Genomic DNA, 12,157 nt, shown 5'->3' with positions numbered 1-12,157 from the left:
TCCTAGATTACAAGGTTTCCTGGGTGTGTGCAAGTTGGTATAAAATTTCCTGCTTTTTCTCTGCAGGTTTTGTTGTAATCCCCGTGTAACTAGAGCAAACAGCAATTATGTCTGTAAGAATGTCGTCCTTAACTTGGTAGAGGGTCCTTCTGGAGTAGCCAAAGGAAGTGCTGTTCTCTGTTGTGTTGCATTCAAAAATTTCAGGTGACTATAATTGGTTAATTAAAGACAATAGAGTGAAAGAAATTTTTCTCAAGTAGAGCAACTAATCCCAGAATCCTTTGTCACCAAAGGAAAAAAAACAATTAAAAAAAAATGCCCAAAGCCCTGTTGCAAAGCTGGACCAAGGTGGAAAGATCCTGCCTAGGAGTTTTGTGGTGCCAAGCCTATGAGGCCGTTGGGACTTCCTGGCCCACAAGTTCTGAGGCAGCTTAGGAAACTCTGGCAAGAGGTAGCTAGATGGGTTCTGCCAGCACAAGGGTTGATGAGACAACTTTGCTTCTTAAATCTTTTTGTTCCACCTCTGACTGGGTTCTCTTCCTAGCCAGACGCAAAGTTAGAGAAGCGTGACTAAATCCTTTAGCTTTGTAATGTTCACTGTGTGGATCCAGTTGGCTGGAATTACTGGAGACAATTTACTTCTTGGGAGCGTAAAATATTCTACTCCACAATGGAACGACTTGCTGGGCAGATTCATACCACTGAAATGTAAACATTTCATGATTTGATCATAGCAATATATCTCTTCTTCTGAGCACAGATCACAGCAGACTGGCCTGTCCTCTCTTTTTTAAAAGGTCTGGGTTCTGTAGGAGTTCTTGAAATCACTTAAATGCTATTTCAACTATCTCCCCCCAATCAGTGTTAAAAGGAAACAGGTATTTGAAGAGTCACATGAGAAAACCTTCCCTATGCATCAAACTCCTTCCTGAGATAGCAATGCTAATGACTGATCTTTAGAATCACTGGATATTCATATTGTACTTTGTCTTCCCTTAAAGCAGTTCGTTTTGGTAGCAGTTAGGTGGTCAGGAAGCCATAGGAGGTACATGTCATAGATGGTGAGAGCTCTTGTATGAGCTCTTTCACAGAGTCACAGAATCATCAAGGTTGGAAAAGACCTGCAAGATCATCAAGTCCAACCATCAACCCAACACCACCATGCCCACTAAACCATGTCCTGCAGTGCCGCATCTACAAGTTAATAAAGCCAAGGTGAAAAGTCATCCTCATTTTCATGTAATATATTTTCTCATTTTTACTTCAATTAGGTTATTCACCTGTTTGTATTTCTCTTAAAACATTATTGAAGTACTTGTAACACTAAAACATGTACGCTGTACACGTCTTAGAAAGTTCTTATTCTGCATTGCTGAGATTAAACCAGTTAAGGTATGCCCTCAGGTTGCACATTTTCTGTAGAGAGAGGTTTAAAGAACAGACCTTCTTACAATGGATATTTCTAACTAGGTTTCTGCTAACCAGATCAAGCTGTGTTGTGATTTGGCAAAAACCAGACTCAGTCATATGAGTGACAACGTATTTTTCTAGCACACAAGCAGCCATTGCTGCTGCTTTGAGAAATATTCTCAGAATAAAAAGGCAGATATTTAGTACCTGAACAGCATATGTATTTGCTCAGTATTGCTCAATAGTGAAAGTGTCCTATTCTTATTTTAGTAGGTTTGTTTGAAAAGGACTCTGAGGGGCAGAAGGAGTCGTCAAATACACATTTATTTTTTTCAGTTCTCTGGAATACATGTTGGTAGAGTCTTCATTGATTAACGAAGATGATTCATTGGCTTAGCTTAAGTTTTACAGTCTACCTTGTGGATACATAAGCTCTGTATGGAGCTCTGTTCCGATATGCAATTGATTTACTGATTTACATGAGTCCTTAAGCTCAGTTTGAATTGTGAGTCATTAATTCACCAATGAAGGATAATGATTAAGCAGGTGATCTTTTGACATCATAGTTGGGAAGATGTTCTGAGAGGAAAAATGAAATTAGATGAATGGTCTGATAGTAGAGACTGAATTGCCTTTCAACGCACTGCAGGTGTGATCTGAAAGAATTTGTTTCAGGCAGCCCAGTGCCTTCCTGGTATTCTTCCAAAATGATTGATCGTAGTATGCTATACTCAATGACACAACATCAGCAGATTCAGAAATATTTAATAGTATGTGTAAAGAAGTCTCTTTGAACAAAAGAAATTTGTCAGTATGACACATGCAGCTTTTGTTCCCTAGTCTGTCTTGAAAGCTGCTTGTGAGGGTTTGCAATACTGATGGCAGATCGGAATAAGCGAAGATTGCTTTTTTCCCCCCTGCTTTTATTAGCTTGCTCAGGAAAATACATTTGAACAGGAAATAATAACTTGGTTGGTACGTGTAATCCATATAGCCTCTTGACTGATGGCTCTCCTGCTTCAAATTGACTTGAACTGTGTCAGCTACTAAGGGATTTGAATTACTGAGGAGTTCTTCTAGGAGCCATTATGTTAATTTTAGGAAGTGTTATGTGAGTCTGAGGTATATGCGATGGCCTGCATTTCTTACAGTTTCAAGAACAAGAGGGAAGACGGCTTTAGAAAGCTCACCCTGGATATGGGAGAACTACACTGTGAAATGGGCTGACCACTGTTCAAAGCCAGTGATGCGACTGCTTCTAGGTAGTGATAAAGCTGTGAAAGATGATAATGCAATTTATCACTTTGAAAGCTTTTCTGATTATGATTTAGCAGCCACAATGGTTCTGTATATTGAAGAGGAGGCATTTCAAAGAAAGATACTGTGAAGGCTCTGGCTTTAAATGTTTTCCTAACTTTTAAGACCCGTCTCCTATCTCAATGGCACTGGCATCTGCCAATAGTAGAGTGTCACCTACAAGCACTCAGGCAGTGTTTGAATGGCTTGAAATACATGCCCTTTGCACCAGGCAACTAAATCTCTGCGTGGTTCACACTGCCACCATATGAGATCAAATACTGCGTCACTGAAGCCTTGCTGCACTTCACAAATGTGACCCCCCGCTGTGTATGGAATGCTAAGTTTCCTCTTCCTTTAAAGGAGAAGAGGCCCTACCTAACTGAGTTTGTCCATCCAAGTTTCCATGGTTTCTCGCATAAGAAAAAGGTCATCACTGGCAGGATGAAGTATAGCCAATCTGAAATGAATCCACCTCAGAGTATCCCAAAAAATTCCTTCTGTACTCCTACCAAGTCTTTGTCTTCAGCTTTTTTTTTTTTTTAATTGAGGCTCTGTGGATTCTTAACTGTTTATGCCAGGTGCCTGCACAATTCACAGGGCCACAAATGAAGTAAACATGCATAAGTGTAATAAATTTTATTTCTTTTATCTACTGTGCCTGGATTGATCTATGTTTTGTCTTCAAACTAGCAGTGATGAGGAATTGGGGTTTTTTTGCTTATGCATAAAGCAGATTTTACATTACTGTATGAAAACCTATTTGCTTTCTTTGTATTTTTTTATTTTTATTTTATCTTTGTCTTATTTGTCTGATCTCCCTCCACAGTCATGGAATCTACTCCTGTTAAGTAGAGTTTGGTTTGTACTTCTCAAATGCCTCACGTAAGAAAATTTGTCCTTCCCACCCACTCAGAGTTGTCCAGCTCACTATGGACCTTGGACAGGTCTCTTCATTTCTGTATTCTCTATCTAGAAAATAGGAATAATCATGATGCATTGCTTGTGACTGGTAAAATGCTTTGAACTTCTCAGGAAGAATGAGTTGTAAAAGAGTCTGAGCGTTCCTTCCTTCTTCCATGAACAATAAATCAGCAACTGCCATTGAGCTGGGTTACTATATATACACTTGTCAGGAATCCTTCCAGAATCCCTCCATTTCCCCTCTATTGTGTTTCAAGAAATGTGCAACTCATCTAGATTAGGCAGTTGGGAAGCATCCCTTCCCATAGGCTGTTAACACCACTTCTGCAAAAAAAACCTATATGAAACTCTTTCTCTCTAAGGGAAATTACTATGATACTTCTACCAAAGTCTCTTTCTTTCAGAGCACAGATTTTTTTGTAGCTAGTTCTGGGTGACTATTTTTTGTTGGAATAGCTAGTAGTTTCTGGTGTGCCTACAGTCTGTGAGAGTTTTTAAGGCTGTTCTTAACATACCCTTGATTTTTCTGCTGTGACTCTGAAGTCAATGGGAGTCTTTCCAGTAAGCCTTCTATGGTTGGCTTGTTGAGATAGCGACCAGTAAGTAGTCTTACTCTGAATACGAAAGATGTGAAGCAGAACTGATCTTAACCATGATGTATTTTCCTATGTGTATGTTAAGGAGATCATCAGGTTTATTAGTGTTGGAGGGGCAGGATTGTTTTGGGAGGGTTTATAAATGCAAATATTTTGATTGTTTTGTCTCCGTGTTAGGTGATTCAGAAAAATATGAATTTTAAGAGATTTCTTTTTCTGTACTTTGCTTTCATTTGTATGAAACAATAATTTGACTTATAATAGTCTGGATTCCACTTTGACTTTGTTTTATTCAGAGAAGCATTTTTAATGGCTACATTTGCTTGCCTGGGTTTTACTTGAGAAGTGAAAATTTCTAAGCTGGGCGAGAAACTATGAAAGCTCCAAGCTAATGGTGGTGTTTGCGTTAGACAAGACACAGTTCAGTGAGATGCAGTGTGCACCTTCATTGTCTGAATGTTAGCAAGCAAAATTGACACCATATGTGCCCAACTGTAATTGCTCCAAGAGGGGAAAAGAGAAACATGTCAGAACATTTGAGTAACACCTAATTCAGTCCATGGTTATAAATAAAGCTGATGGTTGCTTAAAAACAAAAGTAGGAAAATATTATGGTTATATTATTCCTCAGCAGCGCTTCCTACATAGGTGAACTTTATTACAGAGACAACACAAGTGAAAAGAAACATGTAACAACTTTTTATGGTATTTTTATGTTATTTTATTTTTTTCGCAGTAAATAAAGTGGTTATGAGGCTCCAAGGAAAACGGCCCAGATGTTAGTGAGTTGTATGAAATTTAGTGGAAACAAGCTGTAAAAAACATAGTCATAAAACAGCCTGTCAATGCCACACATCTGGACAATGCAGCTGTATGTTCCCGCTGCTGTCATCACCGTAAGAAAACTCAATAGCCTTATTTCACCCCAATTAGGCTGCATACCAACGGAATCAGAATTACACAGGGAGGGGGTGTATTTTTGCCAAGACAGACCCTCTCAAATTCCCTTCAAGAAGTTTTTATCTTTCATTCAGGGCTAGAGCCTCAGACACTAGTCACTTTGTAAACAGTACTCCAAACTATTCCCCTTGATTTGATATCTGTTAAATGCTTTTTAATTTATTACTTTATAAGTAGTTGCTTAATGTTGCTTCTTTGTTTAAAACCTAAAAAAAATTACATTTTACTGTGAGAACTGTGTGTCTGTTGACCCTCACATCAGTCATAGAGGTTTTCTCCATTCTAGTTGTATTTCAAACTATAGCAGATATAACTTCATTTGAGGTCTTAGGAACCAAAGAATAGCTATGCGTTTTACTGATATGTTGTTTTTCTGAAAGTGTGGCCATTTTGACCCACACATTGTACAATGCGAGATAGCATTCCTCATTTCAGCATGCAAAATGTGTCAAATGCAATATTAAAATTATTTAAGTAATAGTTATTTTGTTTTTTTTTTCTTTGCAGGTGATAGAAGTAGCCAAAGCCATTCTGGATAGTGGTGAAGAAATTCCCGTAACACTAACTGGAAAGCTGTTGAAATTTCAACTGCTTTGTCTCAAACAGAAGGACCTTCAGAGAAGAGAAGCTGAAAAGAAGGTACTATAGTATGCCTTAGGGAGGATGCTTAATTAACTTTATGAAGACACTTCCATTCTAGTACTGTTTGCATAAATTCAGCTTTCTCCTCATCCTTAACTTCCTAGATCTGTAATTGAAGAGAAATGTGGATAGAAATTTATCTTTTTAAGTTAATTAGATTTTGGAGAAGCAGCTGTCAATTACTCAAATGCAGGTGAGACAGGGAAAAAAAAAAGAAAAGAAAAATATTGTGCAAGAACTATTTGCTAGAGTAATAGGTAGTAATGTTTTAGCTGAGTCTTAGAACCAGTAGAAAATAGAGCTAGAATCTGGCTTCAGCTGAATATATCTCTGCTGAAGTAAAGGTAGGAGAGGTTATTACTTGAAAGGTATCAAGGATACATGCAGAGCAGCACTATGAAGAAGTTATTATCATGAATCACCTCTCTGGAGGAAATTTGGAGAAGTTATCTATTCCATCCTCTGGCACTAAGGCAGGATAAAATACACATTAACTATTCCTGGCAGATGTTTGTTGAACCTGTTCTTAAAACCTTCCACTGCTGTGCTTTCACTTTTCTGCGGCAATCAGTATTACTGCTCAACTAGCTCTGCAACATAGCCATTTGGAAAAGGTTTCTAACCTTATCAACTCTGCTCTAATTTAAACCCATTACTGCTTCGCTTCTCACTGCGTATGGGGGCAACAGTTCTTACTCTCCATTCTGCAGAAATCTATTATATATTTAACTAAACAAATCAAAATATATGTTATGGTTTCTAGTTTTTGATTATGCTTGTTCCTCTCCTCTGAACTCTCTCCAAATATTTCATATCTTGAAGTCTGCTTCTCAGAACTGGGTACCACATATTCCAGTGTTCCCAAAACTCACTTCCACATATTCTCCAAGATCATCACTACTAGCTCCAAGATTGCCTCAGGCAGATTGCATATGTGTTCTAGGAGGAATTTCACCAAACTTGCACAGAATCCCAGTCAGATCAGACCTCTAATTGCTTTCTAACATCTGTAATTAAAAAAAAAAGTTGTCAGTGGTACATTTCAACAACTTACAGAACAGTTGGTCTTTGCTATAGTCCTTTTCCAGCAAACATTCATGCAGCTGAAGACCATTACCAGAAAGTCATATAATTGCTCTGATAGTTTACCCTGTTAATTGATCAAAAACTATAAAGTAAAATGTGATGACACAGAGACCTAAGCATGTAGAAGATGCAAGAAGAAAATGGTTTTGTGGATTTTGTATAATTGAAAAGTCTGTAAATTTCTTTATCAAGGATTCTATTTGTGGGAATAATTGGTGGATGAAGTATAACGCACAAGCACAAGAACACTAAATGCTAGGTGATAAATTAAAGTTGTGTCCTGTTCCCACAGAATTCAATTGCAAAATTGATTAGCAAATGATAATGTAAGCCACAGAAATATATAAAGAATCTGAGAAAAAAAATGCATTTTCAATCTGAAGAGAAATTGAGAGGCTGAAGCTATAAAGCAGATTTTTTTGTAATGAATGGAGAAAAAAATTACTTTTCTGTTAGATATCAGTCAGTGCTCATAAGTAAACTGTCAAAAAAAATTTTGAAGTTTAAAGATTAGGCACTTCAATATTAAAATGGAGTCTTTAGCTTTGATTTGGCAAAATTACTCTTATAAGTATAATTTTATTTCCCTGGAGAATCTGAGGATAGTCAGTATTGAAGGTTGAAGAATCTCTGGAACTTACAATTTCTTCTCTGTTTTAGTCAAGCAATCTGGACAAAGTTGTCAGCTCCTCTGGATTATATCTATATCAAAATGTGACAGGCAAACATGAGAGCAGCAGTTGAAGGACAAAGAGTCAAGAATTGGGAGGGCTCTTGGCTATCAGGATGCTCTGCAGTACAGAACGGGCAAAGACTAGCTTTTAGTTTAGAATTCTAACTCTAAATTGTCTGCCGTGAAATTTTTAATCCTTTCCAACTAGCTTGTACAGTACAAGTTCCATTGCCAACAACTCGGGGGTTGAAACCAGGATTTTACTAGCAGATGAGTTCTCAGAAAGCCAACGTAACTGTCCGTTGTTTTTTAGAATAGACATCAATTAATTGAATGAATTGGCAGAAGAAAAACAGCAAGCGAATAATAAAAAAAAAAATTATGAAATTTCTGTATTTCAGTAGGAGCAGAAACTTGTCATAAATTGACAGGTGTATGCATTTAAACTAATATGCAGAAGAGAAGAAATACCTCTAAGTTAGAGAACTGTTTGAGGCAGTAAGATTCTGTAATATGAAGCTTAAAATATCAAAATTACAAAATGTAAAGCTAATGGAAGATTAGAAACTCCACAACAAGCTGCACTTTGTAGGGAAAGGGAGATATGATATTGAAGGGAAGAGGAAAGAGTCCTAGAAAGGAGAAGCTTTTACTTCCTGAGGTATAAAGGTCAACTAGTGTTCTTTGCTGGAATCTTGGCAAGTTCAGAAATGTCTCTGCTTCTTTGAGACTTAATTACATAAAATGATGTGGATGCAATAGATAAAGCTGATTGTGAACTTTGTAGCCTGATGATTGTATCATCTGTTTTGATGTGTTCATCAGCTTAGAATCAAAGTAGTACTATCAAAATCTTTGTTTTGAAATGTCCAAAGGGGAATAAATTTGAAAGAAAGTCATGCAAGCATCCAAATCCCCCATTTCACAGCACAAATAGTTTTAAAACTCTCTTGAAGGTGTTTCTAAATTTTACAGGAAGGAAATGCATGAAGAAGGGAAAGCAGGAAAAGATTTTCTCCTTTGGTTTTGAATTTAAACTAAACACAACTTCTACAGCTGCAAAGTCTGCTTTTCCAGCTGAATCTAGGGAAAGCAACTGTGTAGAGTCAGCTGCCCCCTCTCATTTGCATGGAGAGCTTTTCTCATTGCTTTAAGAGCCTTTAAAGTAACACCAGCAGGATGGTAACAGTAAGTTAAGTTAATATGATTTTATTGTATTTAATTTAGCTTTACAATCCTTAAATGTCATTCTTGCATAGTTAGTGCATAGTCCTGCCACTGGGTAGAAATAAGGTGAAGGTTTTCTTGCTCTTACAGCACCTCGCTTTACCTTAATATATTTTGGATTATTTTAATTTTAGTCTGGCTCTGAGCTTTCTGGATTTATAGTGTGAGGCTTTGGGATACTTACAAAATCTTTTTTCATTCCTTACTCTTAAATTACTGAGCAGAACTTAATGTAGGTGTTTTTGTTTGAAAATAATGAGAATGGTCGAGTAATATCCTGTGTGAAATGAGCACAAGACTCTTGGTTCTAGTTTATAGTAGACAGATATTTACATCAAAGAAAAATAGTGCTGGTACTGTTTTACACCATACTCCAGAGTGTTAACAGAGATGCTAAAGACTTAACAGAAATTGAATTTTTGTCTTCTTTCCCTTCAGTCCAGGGAAGGTTTCTGGCTGATGCAAGTGCTGCAGTGGCAGTAACTGAAGCACAGGGATTATTTACTTGTCTTTCTACCAGTTTTGTAGGTATAATGTCTACCTACTTCTGACAGTTCCTTTTAATGTGAAGTCTTAACACTATGATGTAGTAAGAATATGATAAACTGAGTGGTGTGTTTGATAAGGATAAAGCAGAGTGTTCGAGATAGCTTCACCACATCAACATTATAGTGGCTGAGAGGGGAAAGTATTCAAAGAAAAAAATGAACCACTAAAATTTTACAGCAGTCTGCCCTTTGTTCTGCACAAAGGCTATGATGAGAACTTGGTTTCTTCATCTTGTCAGGCTGAAGAAGAGCAACAAAAGCAAAAAGATGGAGGGAAAGAGAAAGCTAAACCTCCCAGCAAGAAGGAGAACCTCCCTAGTGCCAAGACAGCTGAGAAAGAAGGGAAAGGAAAAAAGACAGAAATAGGCCCTCTAGCACCAGTCACTGTTAAAAAGGACACCCAACTGAAGCGACGGGGAGAAGTGGAAGAGGAAGACAAATATATTGGTATGTAAAAAAATGTAGATATACTCCTGATAAACTCGCTAGAAATCTTGCAGCCTAGCTTCTAACCGAGTACTTTGTTTTGTTCCATGTTGAAAAGTCAAGATTTATTTGGCAATATTAAAGCATTGCCACTTTGTGTTTGAAGAGGGCACTGTGTTCTGCTCAGTATTAACATAGACTGTACAGTCCGAGAAATAAAATACAGAGGAGGTATATGTAGCATGTCGACATCAAAATGTTTTAGCATGTGCAAGACTAAAAGAAAGTGGCTAAACAAATCCTACAGAAAACCTTTCTTACAGAAAGATTTCGGAATAACTAAATGCATTTGTATCACTATCCAAAGGCAGCTTTCTCCTTGTATTATAAAGTATAACAGAGCTGTCTACCATTGTCTGGGGATGAAGCCAGGTTCTGTACAAAGGGCAATACGATTTCATTTGTTGTAAAAACATGTGGATAGACCTGAGACCTGAAGAAATCTACTCCAGAAATGAGCTATACAAAGTAAGGAATAATACACTAACTAGTGCTGAGAAAATCTTTATTCTTAATATATAGCACCCATGGTTACAAATTTCAGTGGAACAAAAAATATCGGAGAATGTGCATAGCTCTCCTCATTAGATCACAGTTATATTGAATTTGGACCGTAATATGTTTGAGCTACATCAACATAAACAGGATCTCTCCTGCTGGAGAAGCACTTGCTGATTTTTGGATGCATTACGTGTACCTGCTATTCCCTAGTTGAACTGCTGCAGGCTTTCCCCACTCTTTCATCAGACCTTTGTCTGCATCTCATTCGAGATCAATGGCACTCTTCAAGCATCTAAAAAGCATCAGTCCAGGTGTTTAGAGCAAATCTTGAATCTTAGTGAAGCTGACAAAAGTACACAAGAACAGAACGGTAGCTATCTGTGTATAGCTCCTCATTTTTTTCAGATAAGGCTTGGCTATAACATCATTCTTTTGATAATTTTAAGGTTTTTCAGGGCCTGAAAGAAGTTTTCAAAGAAACATCAAGCTTTTAAGAATCCAAGCTAAAGTGAAGTAGAGAACTCATGTCATCTTACTAAAATTTGTACAGAATGTACATTACAGAGTGGCTTTGGGTGGGTATTAATGTGCTTCCAGTAGGCCCCGTAGAAACAGTTCTACCAACTCCAAAGTTTTTGCTCCCTACTGCCTTGAGAGGTGGGCAGAAAACATGAGGTATCTGTGTAAGTGCTTTGCTGCCTTGTTAGTCACAGCTAATGAGAAGACAAAGGAAAATACAAATTGCCTCCAAAAACCAACAGCCATGAAATGTATCCTTGTTTAGTCTGCTTAGTAGCTTTATATTATGAACTACTAGCACTGTTGTTAAACTATGATTTTATTGGCTGGGATTTGTGTCATTAGTCCCAAGGATATTTACAAAATAGCAATAGTTGCAGATTGCCTCCAAGCAGAAGTTGTTGAGGTATTTTGCGCTTGGTCACTTGTGCTGTGTTTAATTTTACAGTCATAACTGTACTGAGCCGAAGCGATTCTGAACAATTTACCACATCCATTGTGCATCCACACAGTTGGGCTTAATAATAAACAAATTGGTTCTGACTTATACGAAAAAAATTGTGTTCAGTGGATTGATTTCTAGTCTGAAGACAATAAGGAACTACCTAACAATGGGAAAGGTAATCTGACCTTGCTACTTCCTTCAGTCGCGCTGAGGAAGAGAGTGAGGAGGAACCTATAGCCCTAAGGAGGAACAGCACCCCGCAAACCCTTCAGCCTAGGCTACAGGAAAAACACAACTGTTGTTTTATGGAGAGGGAATTGTTTCTTCATTCTCCCTGATGATTCCACCTAGAAGTCCATACCAAGAGAAAATTAAGTCAAGTATTGCTAAAACTTCTGGAAACCATTCTAAATGAACTTTAAGCGTGTGAAACAACTGCATCAGGAATTTCTATCTTTCCTCAAGAACATGGCAATTAAGGTTCTCAAGGACCTCACACTAAAGCTTTGTTTTGTGTCTTGGGACAGAGTGGTGCCAGCTCCAGTTCTCAGTGTCAAGAACATGTAGATCTATGAAACTTTTCTACCGAGAATATAGTACTCTAAAAATCTTCATGCATATTCCATATTTTACAAGAGTCTGAGCAGAAGACACGAAGAACCTTGATTGATCCTTAAAGTCGATACAGTGAAAATATTTTTTCAGCACTCTTGGCAACTCTAATATAGCTGTATCAAGCAAAAAAACACCAAGAGAGAAAAATGCCACAATTTTTACTCGAGAATAGTCTGAGCTCTTGCTTATATATGACCATGTCTTGAACTCAAAGAAAATCTGTATCTGT

General features: G+C 37.5%; 1 protein-coding gene across 1 annotated transcript in view; it reads left to right on the top strand.

Moving 5' to 3' along the window:
- Positions 1-12,157, top strand: part of SPAG17 (sperm associated antigen 17) — a 111,994-nt gene that overhangs the window by 18,303 nt on the left and 81,534 nt on the right. The window contains exons 4-5 of the mRNA XM_059819935.1: positions 5,694-5,825; positions 9,602-9,809. Of these exons, the coding sequence (XP_059675918.1) occupies positions 5,694-5,825; positions 9,602-9,809 (340 nt within the window). The remainder of the gene's footprint in view (positions 1-5,693; positions 5,826-9,601; positions 9,810-12,157) is intronic.

Source organism: Gavia stellata, chromosome 1 (assembly GCF_030936135.1).
Source record: "Gavia stellata isolate bGavSte3 chromosome 1, bGavSte3.hap2, whole genome shotgun sequence".
Taxonomy (NCBI): Eukaryota; Metazoa; Chordata; class Aves; order Gaviiformes; family Gaviidae; genus Gavia; species Gavia stellata.
The sequence above is the reverse complement of the archived record's forward strand: the minus strand, read 5'-3'. Positions and strand labels throughout refer to the sequence as shown.